General features: G+C 39.8%; 1 protein-coding gene across 7 annotated transcripts in view; it reads right to left on the reverse strand.

The window, feature by feature from the left end:
- Window positions 1-753: 753 nt before the first annotated feature.
- The window catches only part of VIT (vitrin), a 60743-nt gene continuing 42620 nt past the window's right edge, over window positions 754-18876 (reverse strand). For all 7 annotated transcript variants that reach the window (XM_060753970.2, XM_060753973.2, XM_060753972.2 and 4 more), the window contains 6 exons: window positions 17600-17662; window positions 14132-14279; window positions 11781-11884; window positions 10066-10292; window positions 5302-5815; window positions 754-3896 (listed from right to left, as the gene is read on the reverse strand). In XM_060753970.2, coding sequence (XP_060609953.2) covers window positions 3718-3896; window positions 5302-5815; window positions 10066-10292; window positions 11781-11884; window positions 14132-14279; window positions 17600-17662 — 1235 coding nt within the window. In that variant the 3' untranslated portion in view covers window positions 754-3717. The remainder of the gene's footprint in view (window positions 3897-5301; window positions 5816-10065; window positions 10293-11780; window positions 11885-14131; window positions 14280-17599; window positions 17663-18876) is intronic.

Consider the following 18876-nt stretch of genomic DNA (forward strand, 5'->3'; position numbering starts at 1 on the left):
TTCAGATTCTGTATAGAAATAAACTAATCTAGGTAAGGAGAAGAACACGTTTAAGGCCCATCTTAGTCAAATGGACAACAGACACCACAATTCTCTTTCTGCGCCCATGAATGTATTAGTCCAATCAGCCTTTTTGCCAAAATGAAGCTAGTTGTGGTGCCAATATTTTATGGAGTTAAGGGAAGACACAATAGCCTTATTAAAATAAGATCAACCATTATCTCAAAATTAAGCAGTGTCACATAAGTTTCAAGATCTTCCACAGCTTAGTGATAGGCCACATGCTTTATATACTGGAGGTCAAGCTTCACATGTTCTCCAGCATCCCCTTTTAGGAAAATTTTCCCATGGACTATACTGTGGAAGATCTTTGCCTAGAGCCTTGGATAGATAACCTGAAGGATACATATCAATCTGAGATAGTGTGAGGAACCTTCATGAGTGCTATTCCCAGAAAGTTTGGAGACATTTTCGTTCTTTATGTCTTCAGAAGCCCTTCCAAAGAGCAATGAAGGAAGCCTCCAGCTAGATGGGGATCTATTTCTTAAGATATTTTCTGCAATTTTAAAAAATCAAGAAATGATAAGGCAACATGGGAGATTTACAAGTGGAAGATAAGATCTGGACACCTGGTAAAAGATGAGGGAATGAGGCACAATATCACACAATAAAGTCTTCATCTGGATACACCCAAAGCTTCATTATTGACATTAATTTTGTTTCGAGAAGTAGGTTCACAACAAAGATGCAATAAACCTTTGTAACTTTTATTTCAAAATATACAGCAATTAATTATGAAAAAGTTTTTAAAATAGCTGTTAGAAAAGATGATTTGCTTCCTTTTCATATATATACCGTATATATGTATATGGAATAGGAATCTACAAAATCATGTTTTCTGTGCAGAGATTTCAGTATTCAGCTGAAGGATAATAATAATAATAATAATAATCACAATAATAATAATCTTTATTTGTAACCCGCCCTATCTCCCCGGGGACTCGGAACGATTTCCAGGCAAAAAGTGGCAAACATTCATCTGTCTTTACTGTAAATGATTTAGGACAGATACTTATGCTGAACTAACAGTTTCAAGAGGGGATTCTGAAGAAGTGATGCAAATAGTAATGCTGAGCCGATGTCCTAGAGGTTACTGACAACAGAATTATATGAGTTGGCCTGGATTGTATCCACCTGAGAGTTCTGAAGTTGCACATCTTCTCACTAACTACTTACCAGTATAGGCCCTGTAACTAAAGACTGGATAGCACCCAGTGTTATACCATATTTTTAAAATGTCTAGAGAGGTAAGCAGATAATTACAGGCTGGTCCAATCAATTCATGTTCCGAGAAAAATATGGGAAATACAGGGTGAGGCAGCATAATTTCCTTTTTTAAAATGCGCGCCATTCAGTCGGCTGAAGATGTAGCGGAGTGCTAGTGGTCTCGTTCGAGGGGCGGGAGTATAAAGTTTTGTCCTGACACAGTTCAGTCGCCATCATGCGTTGGAACAGTGAGGAGTGTGCTTTTGCTGTTGAGGCCTACTTTTCGACCGGATTTGGAGTGGCCGGCCCGCTCTCCAGATTTGGCCCTTTGTGATTTTTTTCTATGGGTCTTTTTGAAATCCCATGTTTATGTGAACCATCCAAGAACCCTACAAGATTTGAAGACCAACATCCAGGAAGAAATTGCCAACATAATGCCTGCTATGCTAGCAAGAGTCATGACAAATGCCAGAAATCGGTTTACTCAGTGTATGGAGAATGGGGGACGTCACCTACGTAATTTGATCTTCAAAACTACGTAAAACAAAACTTTAGGTATGCGCCTACATTATAAAAAAAATAAAAAAATTCTGATTCATACAATAGGTTTTATTAAGTTTTGAAAAAAAGAAGTTATGCTGCCTCACCCTGTAGTATCTGAAACAGAAGTGCAAATTTTGCATGGAAGAATCAATGTAGCTTCTGTAAAGGTAAGTCTTGTCTCACGATCCTTTTAGAGGTGTGTCATTGTGCATTAACAAACATGAGTGATGGTGACTGGGGTAGTCATTGTATGCTAGACTTGCAAAAAGCTTTTCAGCCATCTTCCTCACCAAAGGCTTCTGAGTAAACCCAGCACTCATTGAATAAGATGACAGGTTGATCAGCAAAATTGTTCATTAATTCATTAAAAAACATGAGACTTGTTGATATAAATGACCATTTGGAATTTCTGAAGCACAAGTAGGCCTACTGTTTAAAGACCAGAATATATATTCTCATTGTATCAGCTTGCAATCCCTAGGATCAATTGGGTTTACTATGGTTGCAAGTTTCAAAAACAGGATCAGATTCTCCAATGGAAAATGGGGAAGAGTGGCTTGTGAGCTATAAAATAAAGTAGCTGCTGGAGCTCTGGATCTTCAGAGAGACTCTGCAATGAAGGTAAAAAAATATGACCTTGATTTCTTGGCCTTTGTTACAGCCAATTTTGGTCAAACACCCTGGAATGTCTAGGTAAGTCATCTATAGTTGCAGTACCAATTTACATGTGTTCACTTATTCATAGATTCAATAATTCACTTAGGGTGTTCTCTACAAGCTACGTCCTTTTCTTGGTACCTCCTGTCTTCATCCCATTGAAAACAACAGGGTTTACTATTCCATACGAAGTCTGGGAACATATTCCTTGCAGATATGGGTATCATACTGTATTTATTTACTTGCTAATCACTAAAAATCTCAAGTTGTGTGGGAATAGAGCTTCTTAAACTGTGGGTCCTGACCCCAATGGGGCCCTTTAAACCAATGCTGGGGTCCTGAAAAAACTGGCAACATTAAAAGGTTAGTTGCTGTTTTAAACGTTTTTGCAAATCAGTTGTGCAGCATTTATGGGACTCTGCAGAAGATGCTTCTGCTGTACTTCATAAAAAAGAAAATCAGCCTGTTTACCAAGCCTTAGAAATGCTGGTGTGTTGTCAGTAAATGTAGTTTTTATACCTATTTTACATACTTATATATCTGAGGTCACATAAACATACTTTATTTTACATACTTATATATCTGAGGTCTCAGGCCAAAAGGGATCACGTGGGAAGGTTTAAGAAGCCTGCTTATGTGGCTGTCCAAAACAGAATTTTTTTGCTGCCATGAATGCTGCGCTGCAATATCATTTTTACTCTCTCTCTTTTTTTTTTTTTTTTACCAACGCCCATGTCTCATTTTTCAGTGATCCTGTGTTTTGAAATCTGTGCCCGCCCCATCTTCACCAGCAACTTTAATTAAAGGCTGGCAGTAAATGGTACTATAGTACTGGAAGGTCAGCTGTAGGCCAGCCACTTATTCCACATGCTGGAATTGTAAGGGAACATTTCCCAACAAGTGTTGGGATCTGGGTTACAACCAATGTGCATGTTGGTTACAGTCTTACAGCTTTAATTCACCTGTTCTATGTGGACGTTAATTTCAAACTGGAGTGATGAGTCAGTTGAATCTAACCAAGGATTGTAGCTGTCTTGCTGTCAAATCGGTTTTGTAAGTAGCAGATAGAATAAAATATTCATTGCTCTACACACATTGCTGGCATGCATGGAGAACAGAGCTGAAAATGGTCTCTTGGCTGGAAATGCCTTTCCAACTCTGGCTTGGCATTGCTTGTTTAACATTTTGTCTCATATCTCTCATGGAATAGTCTTCAATTGATAGACCATTTAATGGGAAATGTTGAGCTGATCAGTTTCGTGGCTGTGAATTAAACTCTGTGCAGATATTCTGGATTATTCTAGGAACAAATCTGTACAGGCTGTCAAATTCATCCACAAAGAATGAGTGCTCTTTATCAGGGTCAGTTGCAATGGCTTCTAATTCATCCTGGGCGGCCCATGCAATTCCAACAGAGTAAGTTATGACTCCTGAAATAAAAAAAATGAGTGCAAAATTGATATCTTGCTTGATTTCAAAGCAATGTTTTTAAAGAATGAATGCTTGATATACCAAAATATCTCAAAGCAACAGATGATCAATATTTGTTTAAAACAATGCAATATTGGCTGATTTTATTCCCCATTAATTTTGGAGTCTGGATGTGGCAAGCAACCCAAACAAATAAATCTCATTACATAGTGCCTATGCCACAGAGGAGAATGAAAGAAGAATGACAGAAGGTTTGAGGAAAGAGTTCAGGTGCAACACAGATAATTAATACTCTCACCCTGACATTATTTAGGCCAATGAAACAGTGGTGTCTATACCACGTGGAAAGAAGCATTCTGCTTCAAGAGTTATCCAAGTCACAATAAAGCAATCATTACCATTATTTCCCAAAGACTAGATCCAAAGTGATCAAAACCAGTGTGCTGGTTTTGGCCTATAAAGCCATATACGGTTCATCCCCAGCTTGCCCGTCCGAACCTATCTCTTCTTCGTCCCGCCTCGGAGTTTAAGATTGTCCGGGGAAGCCCTGCTCTCGGTCCCACCCTCTTCACGTGTGTTTGGCGGGGACGAGGGACAGGGCCTTCTTGGTGGTGGCCCCCCACCTGTGGAGTGCTCTCCCTAGCGAAATTAGGTTGGCTCCATCCCTCCTCTCTTTTAGAAAGAAGCTCAAAACATGGTTTTGGGACCAGGCTTTTGGACAGTAGGCTTGGAAGTAATGATAATGTTGGAATTTTGACTATAAAAGGCTTTGGACTTGGTCGTCGGTTGCTAAATCAGACTTTGATTTGGCTATATGATGAATAATAATGTTTTAAATGTATTTTAATCTAATTGTTTTATCTTTTGTACAATGTTGTACATAATGTGTTGTATGTTGTTGGCATCAAATTGCTGCCATTGTAAGCAGCCCTGAGTCCCCCTTCGGGGGTTGAGAAGGATGGGGTAGAAATGTTGGAAATAAATAAATAAATAAATGTGAAGTGGGTCTGCTGTAATTCATGACTACACACAAGTCTCATTCACATCAATCAATTTTCTTATAGTTGAAAGCAACTCTGGATTTAGTCCCAGACCTGGCTGTCCTGAACCTATGCTGACCATTTATTTTAACGGGTTTAATTTAGTTGAAAGCAACTTTGGATTTAGTTCCAGATCTTTGTCCTGAATCAACACTGATCACTCTTTTTCCTATGTCAACGTGTGAGGTAGGATATCAAAATTCATGGGTGGGGAATCCAAAACTCACTATACAACTACATTCTTTATAGTTGCCTACAAAGGTTGCCTAATGCAAGTGCAATATTCCACATCCACAGCTCCATCCTTACACAAGCTGAGATTGATTTTTGTAAAAACAGGTCTGTTTAGAGTACTGTGACTTACCATTCTGATGGGCTGCTGTCGCAGGCCCCTGAACATCATCATACGACCTGCCATCTGTAATCAGAATCATAATTTTCCTCTTATTGGGTTTGGATTTGCTGAATAGCTGTTCAAAAGCATAGTTAATGGCTGCTCCAGTGCTGGTTCCTCCACTCCAGTAGTTTATTCTCTTGATGGCATTTAGAACATCCTGTTTTGTGCTGTGTTTCTCAAAACCAAATTCCAGTCTCTGTTCGTAGGTGTACTGCACGGCTCCAATGCGGGTATCTGTGTCAGAAATCTCAAATTCCTTGCTGATGTTGGCTACGAACTGGAGGACGGTGCGGAAGTTGCCTGTGCCAACGCTGCTGGAGCCATCGATGACAAACCCAATGTCTGCTGAATTTAAACAGGTCTTGCTGCATGCTAGGTGATCAGAGTCACAGATCCGTTTCACTAGAGGCTGCACTACTTTGTGTAAACTGAACCAGCTAGGAACATTGATAGAATAGTACCCATTGGTTCTGCATACAGCCTGAAAGAGAGATGCACACAAGAAGCAATCACTGAAAACATAATTTATGTAGCTGTCAGTTTTCACCCTGAGACTTCTCTATATCTCTCCATGAGAATAATAAAAATGTATTTATTTACCTTATTTATACCTTGCCTTTCTCAACCCCGTAGGGACTCAAGGCAGCTAATTAAAAAAAACCTTTATTTCTATTCCACCCTATCTCCCCAATGGGGATTCAGGGCAGTTCACAACATTCAATGTGACCAAAAAAGCAAATAAACAAACCAAAAATCAAATAATAACATGGTAGACATCAACATCAGACGTTACAGCAAATTAGGCATCACACAACTAAAAAAATAACGTTTTGTTGAATACAAATTTAAAAACAAGACTTAAAAATTGAGACTAATAAAAATTAAACATTAAAATTTAAAAGCCCGAGTAGCAAGCCACTGTATTACACTGAACCGGCAATACATGCTTATTGAAAGTTGAATGGCGTGAGAGCTCTTCTATGGAAAGGAGGTGTGAATTGCAACCTATGAGCTTTTACATCATGATCAACTACTGAATGACCCGACTCAACATTGAGCTGTGCTTTGCTTACTGAAACAAGGTCCAAATCCATAAGAATTGTGTCTGACCTCCTTCACTTTGCTTTAGACTTCTCCTGCATCTTGGTCCCCTCTTAATGCTAGACTATAACCACCAAGACCCTTTCCGAACTGGGATTCTGACCTCAGCCTGAGAAATGCCTGGCCTCCTTACTTACTTATTTACTTACTTAGGTGATACCTCGTCTGAGTATGATTGCCTTCAAAGTACAGTGTCCTTGCAGTGGATACGTAGGTGACTATGGAGCCCTATTCTTGACCCACATGTTCTTCTACAGTGAGGACATCGCTTTCCAGGTAGAAGGTGGTCCTGGTCAGAGTTGACTTGATGTGCCTTCCTCTTGGCATGTTTTTCCATTTTGTCCTCCATCCGTGTCTCTTCAAATTCTGCAGCACTGCTGATCACAACTGACTTCCAGTTAGAGCGCTCAAGGGCCAGGGCTTTCCAGTTCTCGGTGTCTATGCCACAGTTTTTAAGGTTGGCTTTAAGTCCATCTCTTTTCCTGTTCACCAATGTTCCATTTTACATTCTTGAGTTGGGAGTATAGTAAACGCTTTGGGAGATGGTGATCGGGCATTCATACACTGTGGCCAGTCCAGCAGAGTTGATGTTGTAGGAGCATCGCTTCAATGCTGGTGGTCTTTGCTTCTTCCAGCATGCTGACATTTGTCTGCCTGTCAAGAGATTTGCAGGATTTTTCAGAGGCAACTCTGATGGAATTGTTCCAGGAGTTGAGTGTGACGTCTGTAGATAGTTCAAGTTTCGCAGGTGTATAACAGGGTTGCGAAGATGATAGCTTTATAAACAAGTACCTTGGTCTCCCTACAGATGGCCTGGTCCTCAAACACTCTCTGCTTTATTCGGAAAAATGCTGCACTTGCAGAGCTCAGATGGTGTTGTATTTCAGTATCAATGTTGATTTTTGTGAAGAGGTGGCCATCAAGGCAGCGGAAATTACACCTTTAAGCTGTATTTCTGGCATTGCAGAGGGATTGGCTGGTGGCTGCTAGAAGAGCACTTTGGTTTTCTCGGTGTTCAATGAGAGGCTGAGCTTCTTGTATGCTTCTGCAAAGGTGTTTAGAGTGGCTTGTGGATCTTCTTCTGAATGCGCACAGACTACAGAACTCCAGTATGCCAATACCTGGCTTCCACCTCTGATTTAAATACATAATGTAGCAGGTTATGCCTTGCAATGTTCTTGCCCTCTTTCTTCTGGTGCACCATCTTCCAGCAATTTTCTCCATCTACAACACTAAGCTAAAGCATACTTTAGCAGCCTACCATGGTATTTATTTATATATTTTACTAAAGGAACTTTCACACTGCAGACTTGGCATCTAAACTGGATTTCTTATGTAACCAGGATAAGAATTCATTGCATACACATATGCTTGTCTTCCTTGCCACTTTCTAAGAAGCAGTTAGCATAAGTCACTATGTACAAACTTGGACCTGTCCTGTCCTACTTTTCCAGTCTGGCAAGTGCACAGAGCCTCACTGTGGCTCTGTCCCACTCAAACTTAAATAAAATCAAGACCATCAGCAGTCAAATTCAGGCTGGAGGCTGCCCAGCTTTAAGGAATTAAGGAGCTTTGAAGCGCATAGGAAATGTGTTTCATGGCAGAGATACAACGGAAAGTGCTCAAAATTATCGGAAGGAGTGTCCAGGAGAAAAAAGTTGTTTTTTGAAGGACAGATCCCAAAGTCCACTTTGCTTCCTGATTGAGGGCTCATTTACCAGTCTTCCAGGAAGAGCTGCATACCAGACTAACCCCACACAGTGAATAGGCATTCTGTCATGGGTACCCAATCTATACTGTATAGCTTATGAACTGGATCCAGAGCTTTCAAGTCTGTTGAGGGAAAACTAGACGCAACGGCACACAGTGTTCTGTAAACATGATCTAACTTCACACATCTTGATTTACGTTCCAAAGTACTTGATTTATCAGGCTTCACTAGTTCACTCTCTGAACACTCAGAATCCTTAACTATATTGCTCCCTTGAAAAATTCAAGGGTAAATGAGACGTGACACTTTTCAAGGGAGTTTTGATTGCTTTGCTTTTTAGCACTTGTGTGGTTGATCTTAGTCCTGATTTGGACTTCATTAAGATTAATGTATGTTTGTGGGTGAGAGAGAAAGAAGGAGAAAGTATGACAGCATCTACATCAGGCATGGACAAACTTTGGGCCTCCAGTTGGGCCAACTTTGGGCCTCCAGGGCCCTTCCTTAAGTGGCTGAGGAGGAAAAGGAAAGGGTCTGAGGCTGTTAGGAATTGTGGGAGTTGAAGTCCAAAACACCTGGAGGCCCGAAATTTGCCCATGCCTGGTCTACCTACACAGTTTAAGTGGCTCTGGATATGCTCTGATACAGCCCTGGGAACATCCCTAGAGCCGCATAGGTGTTGTTGACATAGCTGGCCAGGGTGGAGGCAAATTTGGGGCTGCTATGTCACCACCAACAAGCAACTTCCTCCCATTAGCTTGCTGGCAATATCACCTTTCTAATCATGTGTCTTGGCATCTGACAAAACATCACCAGAGACACCATGTAACCAGCAATATACTAGTAGATCTCCATGGTAGTGGTGATGCAAATGAATCCATTGGCAAAGTTCATACCTCCGACACTGTTCCGACACAAGAAGTTCCAGAGTAAATCCTCTGTTCTGTCACAGATTAACAACTGCTACAAATTCAGAACATGCACCCATGTGGATGCACTGTAGCTGCTATGAAGTGATTCCACATTATTTTGGCCATGTAGACCTGGGCTGAGAGAGAAGGAGGGGGCAACCACCCTTTGCACTTACAGCCCCTATTGGAGTCTCCTTACTGTGGACAGTTCACAATGGCTTCACAAGCTCACACTGATGCCAACATGACCTTTCTTTCAAGCACAGCTGATGAGGATGAGAGAGAGGGTCTTCTCCGTAATCACTCCTCACTTCTGGAATTCCCTCCCAAAAGAATTAAAATTGGTCCCCTCTCCTTTAAAATTAGCCTATGGAGAGGAGGAGGAGGAGGAGGAGGAGGAGGAGGAGGACTAATTACACCTTATATGCATCCTTGCTTAGTTGCTGAACATCTACCTTTGTTAATTTGCTGTTTACCATCTTCACTCCAATAATTTTGTTAATTTTTTAAGAGATGTTAAGGTTTTAATATGTTGTAATTGTGTGGATTGTATTATGTCTTGTTTATTTAATTTGATTTTATAATATTTATTGAGTTTGTTTATAATCTGTTATATGTTATCCTCAGTATCAAATGTTTATTTTGTTGTAAGCTGCCTTGAGTCCCTCCAGAGAGATAGGATGGGCTATAAATAAATCATCATCATCATCATCATCATCCTGCTTATTTGATTTTTGTCTCTTCCTCAGTTATTTATGCAAGGGCAAATCTTTTGGCACTCAGCATACATAGATAAATACTTGAACTTATAAAACTCATCAGTTTCAATACTGCGCCTATAAGTAGCAAGAGACAATCTGAAAAACGGTAGCCATTTTGCTCTCATTTAAACAAGATTTATGTATTAATCAGATAGGAGATCAAATCCCACCTTTCCTGTCCAAATAGAGAGGCTTATTACATTAGAGCCTACATCCTATCTCTCTTCTGGAATATCACAAGCTCCTTTACCTTATCCACAAAGTTGGCTTCAACAACATTCTGCTTTTCATTTTCATCTGGTCCTTCAATGGTGACAAAAAAAATGTTAATGCCAGATTCCCTTGCCAGCCTTGAGGCCTCTTCCACCTTATCAGTGGGCCATCCGTCCACCAAGACTATGGCAACATTGGGTGCAGCGCCTCGATTTCCATTTGAATCCTCAAAGAAGTTCTTGTTAACAAAGGACAGTGCTTTCCCTGTAAGAGAAAACACAAAGCAAAGGGCAAGAAGTCTTGTCACTCTGACTCAGAAAATGTTAGATCCTATAAGAACTGCACACTTTTTTTTTGCAGAATAGTGCACATAAGGACAATCTGTACTGATGGCCAGTGACAAAATCAATATTAAAATGCTATTTTAAAAAATGTTAATAGTCCAGATCTAATTATATACACATGTGGTAGAAGTCCAAAGCTTTGTTCCAAGGTTCCCAAGTTTTCCTGTGCCATATTGATCCTAAATCCACCACCTCCATTGGAACCAATTAAGTAGTTTAAATATATACAGTAGAGTCTCGCTTATCCAACCTTTGCTCATCCAACGTTCTGTATAATCCAACGCTGCCTCCTGCCCAGATCCACAGCTGTTTCAGTATATTGCGATGTTTTGGTGTTAAATTCGTAAATACAGTAATTACTAAATAACATTACAGTGTATTGAACTGCTTTTTCTATTGATTTGTTGTAAAACATGATGTTTTGGTGCTAAATTTGTAAAATTATAATGTAATTTGATGTTTAATAGGCTTTTCCTTAATCCCTTCTTATTATCCAACATTTTCGCTCATCCAACTTTCTGCTGGCCTATTTATGTTGAATAAGCGAGACTCTACTGTGTGTGTGTGTGTGTGTATTTGCTATTACTTTTGAACAAATGAATTCAATGACACCAACAATGAGACAAAATACTGGTTTAGGATGCACTTACACTGTAGAATGAATGTAGTTCGATCTCACTTTAAATGCCATACCTCAATGCTAGGGAATCTTGGGAGCTGAAGTTTGCTGAGGCTCAAGCACTCTTTGGCAGAGAAGGCTGAAGACTTTGCAAAATTATACTTCCCATGATTCCATAGCATTGAGCCATGGCACTCAAAGTGGTGTCAAACTACATTCATTCTACAATTGTAGATGTACTCCTAGTTGAACATTTTGTACTTAACACAGCATACAAAACCTTAAAGCACATTATAACTCCCATCAGATCTTGGCAACTCAACAGGCTCAAGCCTGGTTATTATTTGGATGAGGGAACCCCCAAGCAATGCCAGATGCTGCAGAAAAATTTCAGAGGAGGGAAATGGCAAGCTACCTCTGAATATTCCTTGCCTAGGATATGTATGGGGTTGCTATACATTGACAGGCAACTGGGTGATACATGGACAGACGGTTTAGCAATTTTAGTTTCTTTCTGTAACCCCATGCTAGTAGCTAACTGTCACAATTCACTATTGCTGTACTTATATCGTGGAATTGGACAAACTATGTGTTTCAACGTGATATTTCATTCAGAGATTAAATCTTGATTTCCTGGACAAAGCACATTTCCTTCCAGAGTAGGGAAAATGAACAAAAATGGTTTTTGGGGTACTGGACCAAACATCGTAAAATATCTGGCATACTTATGGGCCCTGTCTTCTAATTCGTAAACCAGTTAGCTGTGAATGTTTTGGGTAACCTACATACCAACATTGGAGAGTCCTCCTTTCTGAAGTATTTTCTCAATGGCATTTTTCAGGTCCTTTGAGTTTGAATAAGTCTTCAAGTTAAATTCAGTAGAAGGGTCATCACTATATATTCAAAATGAAAACAGGTCTTATTTAGCAGTACTTGAAATATAAATTACTATTTAAATGTTACCATTTACTCCCATTATGTACATGGGAAATTCCTCTATGTGCACAGAAATGTCTAAGGACCTAATACTACCATTGGCTTCCCCACTCTGGAAGCTGATGGGATTTTGGCCTACATAAATAGGAGTCTAATAATAATAATAATAATAATAATAATAATAATAATAATACCTTTATTTGTACCCTGCTACTATCTCCCCAAGGCACTCGGTGCGGCTTACATGAGGCCAATGTCTAGATCCAGGGAAGTTATGCTACCCCTCTATTCTGCCTTGGTCAGGCCACACCAGGAATATTGTGTCCAATTCTGTGCACCGCAGTTTAAGAGAGATGTTGACAAGCTGGAATGTGTCCAGAGGAGGGCGACTAAAATGATCCAAGGGTCTGGAGAACAAGCCCTATGAGGAACAGCTTAAAGAGCTCAGCATGTTTAGCCTGCAGAAGAGAAGACTGAGAGGAGACATGATGAGGGCCATGTATAAATATGGGAGGGGAAGTCATAGGGAGGAGGGAGCAAGCTTGTTTTCTGCTGCCCTGGAGATTAGGACTCGGAGTAATGGGTTCAAATTATGGGGAAGGAGATTCCACCTGAACATGAGGAAGAACTTCCTAACTGTGAGAGCTGTTCAGCAGTGGAACTCTTTGCCCCAGAGTGTGGTGGAAGCTCCTTCTGTGGAGGCTTTTAAGCAGAGGTTGGATGGCCATCTGTCAGGGGTGATTTGAATGAAATTTTCTTGCTTCTTGGCGGGGTGTTGGACTGGATGGCCCACAAGGTCTCTTCCAGCTCTATCATTCTATGATTCTATGATTCTATTACTTGTGTTGGTGGGATGGTGGCCCATGGTTTCACTTTTGGCATCACACAGTTAACTGATATTTTGTCAAGCACCAGAAACATAATTACCAATGCATTTAGTACTCCAGCTAGAAGTTTCATATCATGTATGTTTCTTTTAAGTAACAGGTGATCCAAGAATGAAACATATCATTAAACCATAATCCATACTGTCATCTTCCAGATTGCAATTGTCTATGGTGGCAGCACTATGTGCTTGTTGCTCTCCCAGAAGGGAAGCCTCTGTGGCTGCACCATATTTTTCTTCTTCTATCAGAGGGATGGTTAGGTGTATATAAAGAGGTACTCATAGGCCATCATTGTGAGGAATAATTGCACAAGTGAGACCTATGGCAAAAGCTTGCCGCATAGACTTGCTCACATTCAGGGTCCAGTTAGAGTGCCACATAAAATTGGAATGCAAAATACATAAAAATAAAACTGTGTACACAAGTTTAACAGAATAGAAATCTGTACAGTAAAATTTAGCATATTTAAAAGATAATGTAACAAACTGCACTAGGAATATAACGTCACAACTATAATATTAAGAACATTGCGATATTAATATACCAACATGTGCTTTGATGTACAGCCCAACAACAAAAAAGATTTTTCCTTGGTGTCTTGGTTATTAGGCTTGTTCCTGGGATTATTTGGGAATTTGATTCAGAAAATTGCATTGGATAGACTTTATCAATTCCAGTTTCTTAGATATAGTTATCATGATTTTCTATGGGCAAGCAGACGAAGACTTGTATATGTGTGTTCCATAACTTTCGGAGTCATGTACTCCCGGGAGGAGCCGCAGGGAAGCTTCCAGACCAAGCACAATTCGAAGACTCAATGGCAGATCAGATGGAAGACAACATGGTACATGTTACAACTGCTGTGAAGGTGGAAGAAGGCTGCAACGGATTGAGAACCCATCATCGTCATGTTAGCCATGCCACTGGTTGGGACCCTCATTTTGTGAAGACTGTGCACCGACCTCTACACATTAAAAAACCTCACGCACAGGCAGCTTCCAAGTTGACACTTGGAAGTCCATCATACTCAGACAATGAGGGATTGCCTATGTAAATAAGTAATATGCTATACGTTCTGTATCTCAAAAACTAGAGCTGATAGGGCAAAACTGGTGCCAATTTTGGAGCCAGCACATCAAATATATCTAGAAAAAGGATTAGCATTTAAGGCATCAAAATGAGTGTTAGTGTTTTATAGGTATTTCTTTTATAATTCAATTTTAGTTAGGGCTGCAAAATATGTGTACATGTGTCTGGGAAGTCCTTGTAACTCCATTACTAAGATTCAGAGAGAGAGCAGATATTATTTTTTCTTACCCATATTGAATGATGCCCATGAGAGGGCCAGCTACACCAACATCCAGGGATTGAGCTACATCTTTGAGGAAATGTTTTTGAATCTGAAAGCGACGCTTGCCAATGCTCCAGCTCCCATCTATCAAGAAGCACACATCAACTTTGCAATCTGAAAAATGAAATAAAAATAAAATGAGAACTTTATAACCTGTAGTAGTTGTAGTAGCAGTAGTAGTAGTTGTTATTGTTGTTATTATTGCTGTAATACATGCCTTCCCTTCATGAAATTACAATATTTATTTTACAAGTGAATATCGGAGCATCTACTGAGCCATTCTTAGACTTTATCAAGGATTTACAAAACACTTGCCATTGACAGCAATATCTCATAGAAAGGAATAACCTTTAGAACCTACTGTGCCCATCTCAATTAGGAAGAAATTCCATGTTTAGGCATATGTATACACATGAGCCTCTGATGGCGCTGCTGAACTTGCTGACTGAAAAGTTGGTGGTTCGAATCCAGGGAGTGGAATGAGCTCCCACTGTTAGCCCCAGCTTCTGCCATCCCAGAAGTTCAAAAACATGCAAATGTGAGTAGATCAATAGGTATCGCTTCGGTGGGGAGGTAACAGCACTCCATGCATTCATGCTGGCCACATGACCTTGGAGGTATCTACGGACAACACCAGCTCTTCAGCTTAGAAATTGAGATGAGCACCACCCCCCAGAGTCAGATATGACTAGACTTAATGTCAAGGGGAAGCCTATACATAGGATCTGGAAGAAGATCCAATTGACATCATTGTGACTCACTTCACAGTAGACATAAGGTTGTATTTTATATGGATATTTGGACACAGTAGCAGCAGTCAGTGATATGAAAGTAATATCCTTGGTGTCTACTTTATGAATTACAGGTTTACCTTATCAATAGTCTCTCTTGACTCCCTACATCTTACTGTATCTTTTAATTATCTTGCATTCTTATTCATGCAGTGAGTTATTTTTAAAATGTTATTTTATCAGCTTAAAAAATTCCCTGCAAGTAGGATTGCTATTTTGCCAAAATAGAGAATTATAACCCCTGTTGTGGTTTTCGACCTGTCTCTTCAGTGTGAGTTTTTTTTTTTAACAAACTTGATTATCTCTTAAATACACATCTTACTGATTTACTCTTTTGACTCACAGAATTCTGGGCAAACACCCAATGTAAAAACAACTTTTACTCTTTAATTTATGCTAAGCCCCAAACAGATTCTTCTAACTAGTACCATATTTTTCTGTAACCTTCTGAGAAAATACTTATATAATGGGAAAGGAACCAGCCTTTGTATAAACCTAAATGGTAATTAATGTTTTTTTCCTTTCCACTATGGTTACCACAATCTCTTTGAAACTGCCCCAACCAAGCAGACATGCCAATGAAGGTGGATTTCACTGATACCAACAAACAAGTAAAGTATTTCCTCTGTTCTTTTATAAAACACATGAGTGGCCCTGTTTGCAGTGTGTTTTAGTTTTCCAACCGGAGAGCAAATTTTAACCCCTAAGTGCTTTTTCAGTAAATGCAATATTTGGGCTTGCTATTATTACTAATTTGCACAAGCTTTTAAAAAATCTTCAATCCCTTTAAGCATATCTGGGCTTGTCATAGAACCCTTCAGTCCACGATGAGTGTTGAATGAAAAGTAATGCCTCCACCTTCATTACTTGGGTTTGGATGGGAATATTTTAATAAATCAAACGCAGAAATAATCCTTAGAATGTGCTCTTTAACAACCCTATTCACTTTTCCACATAATAAACAGACAATTGGATACATTTCTGCCGGCGACGAACAAGTTTTCTGAAGCCATCACGGAAAGAAGTCGACACTGTTTCCGCAACCAGCGTCTCACAGTTCTGTCAACATCTTCATCAGAAGCATAATGATGTCCCCGCAGATCTTCTTTCATTATTGGGAACAGATGGAAGTCAGATGGTGCTAAATCTGGACTGTATGGAGGATGTCGTATGGTGGTGAGATCCAGTCTCTGAAGTTTCAAATCTGTGCGCTTTCATTTCAGGCATCAGCATCCTGGGTACCCATCATGCACAGATCTTCCGATAGCCAAACAAAGCAATAATGTGACCCACACGTTCCTGTGAAATGCTGATTATGCTTGAAATTTCTCTCTGAGTGATACGTCCATCGTCCTGAATCAATCTGTCAATCTTTTGTTTGTGAAACTTGGTGGTTGCTGTCACAGGACGTCCATCTCTTTATTTGTCACACAAGTTTCTAGCGTTTTGCTTGATATTCAGGCAGTGCTTCTTGTAGGTCAGAGCATGGTCCAGGGTAACTCCCAGGTATTTGGGTGCACTGCAATGCTCCAGTGGGATTCCTTCCCAGGTAATCAGAGCTCGGGATGCTTGTCTGTTCTTAAGATGAAAAGCACATGTCTGTGTTTTAGATGGATTAGGAATCAGCTGGTTTTCCCTGTAATAGGCAGTAAAAGAGCCTAAAGCCTCAGAGAGCTTCTGTTCAACCATCTCAAAGCTTTTAAATTCAAGTCCCCTCTTTTTAAAATATCTTCACATGACCTTTTTTCCAGATGTAAGTTTCATGACAAACAGAAATATTTTATTCCTATAGAGAAGGATGACTTTTCAAATTCTAGGACAAATAATACAGTGTTTGTTTGTGTGTTTAAACAGGTGAGATTGCCCGGATGGGAGTGGGAGCACATAGCTTTCCCACCAGAACAGTAGAATGTTTTTAGAACACTGTACAGTGTTCTAAGTACATGCTTATCCTAGACTCTGGAGCAAATCATGAGCAAAGACATACAAGAGATCTCTGGCCAATTATCTATGTAACATTCTGAAATCTGAATCTTTCTTGATGAAATAACCTACCTAGGTTCCTTCATCTTCTTTCCCCTCTCTGTTAACTGAAGAGATCTCCATGAGTTGAAAACTCATTTCCAAAATATCTCATCTGGTAACAAGTGAGCATTTCTGGAGGAAGAGATCTTGCTTTTTTCAACAGTTTGCACAGACTGGACGCAGGTGAAAATAGTATTTTCTCCATACGTCCCTAGCCCAATTTCCAAATATGGACTCCAATTGCAGTTTTGATGAAATTGCTATTAAGGTAAAGGTTTTCCCTGCCATTAAGTCCAGTTGTGTCTGACTCTGTGGGTTGGTGCTCCTCTCCATTTCTAAGCCAAAGAGCCGACGTTGTCTGTAGACACCTCCAAGGTTATATGGCCGGCATGACTGCATGGAATGCCATTACCCTGCTATAAATTGCTATAAATGCTGCAAGATAACTTGAAGCTTCCTCACTACTCTTTTTCCTTCTCTCAGGAACCACAACAGAGACTCCACTCCGAAAGTGAGACTCCACTCCAAAAGTGTGGGGGATTAATTCTCCATTCCTTTCAGTGACTGGAACATTGAAATTGAGAACATGGGTTGTCAATGCATTCCTGATTCACTTACTTGGGTTTCCATGGGATGCTGGTTCCAAAGTTTTGGGAACCAAGTCTTCCTTGGAGCTGAAACCTGAAATGAGAAATAATTCATTTATTGAACACAAAGGACATGAGCTGATGAAAGGAAAGAAAGAAAGAGAGCAGAAGATATATAGATCTTTACAGACCTGCCTTATTCTAGGTGGAAGGCATTTGAAGAGGATTATGAAGTTTCCTTACACTCCTTAAGATCAATTCTAGCAATCCAGAGATCCTTGGACTTTCTAGATCTAAAGTCCCTTCACTGTGACTCTGTACTGGCCCCACAATCTCTGGTAATGTAATTTCCAATCCTTTTTAAAAGGAACATTATATTTGACTGGACCTAATTTTCCAAAACCACAGTTTACTCTTCCTAGTTCAAATTAGTGCAAGTTGAGTATCCCTTACCTAGAAATCTGAAATGCCCCATAGTTCAAATTTGTCCATATGTGTGGTTGAGATAATGATGTCTTTGTTTTTTTTTATGGTTCCATGTACATTAATTTTGTTTCATGTTTAGACTTGGATCCCATTTCAAGATGTCTCATCACATATATATGCAAATATTCAAAATCTGGGGGGGGGGGGGGAGGAAGTCCAAAACACTTCTGGTCCCAAGCATTTCAGATAAGGAATATTCAACACATATTTCATTTTTGAACCTGAATAATGTAGTCTATGGGACATTTATGTTTACATGAATGAAAATACTTCTGGCAGATTGGTCATCAGCCAGACCTTGGGAAAGGTTATTTTTTAAAAAATTATAACTGTCAGTGTTCTTATCTTCAAAAGTAATTTTTCCAACTTCTGACCTTAGTGGTATTGTAGCTACCCTGGAGAATGTTGACTTGACAAGCCGAATATCAATATCTAAAATAAATGAATAGAAATGAGAAGGCCACCCAACGTGTATCACTCAGAGCTAATTGAAATGGCAGTTGCTTCCAGGGTTTCCGAATGGGTTCCCAGGCCTGTTTTCAGACTATATTGTCAGTCATGAGAATACTAGCTTACTGTCTTGGTACTTTCCTGCAAACTAATGAAGCTTTTTCAGCACCAGATTGTCACAGCTGTCCAGGCTCATTAAATTTCCATTCAGACAAGAGTAGTCACATACACATTAAAACTAATTCTCTTTGAATTGAATTCTGTATGCATCAAATGTTATCATTGGACCTTTTACAGAGTTCTGTTTACTTGGGAAGCAGTCATTCCTCCTTTACTTTGAGTTTTACCTATCAAGAATCTGCAATAAGTAAT

The sequence above is a fragment of the Anolis sagrei genome, chromosome 1 (assembly GCF_037176765.1).
Source record: "Anolis sagrei isolate rAnoSag1 chromosome 1, rAnoSag1.mat, whole genome shotgun sequence".
In the NCBI taxonomy this organism is placed as follows: domain Eukaryota; kingdom Metazoa; phylum Chordata; class Lepidosauria; order Squamata; family Dactyloidae; genus Anolis; species Anolis sagrei.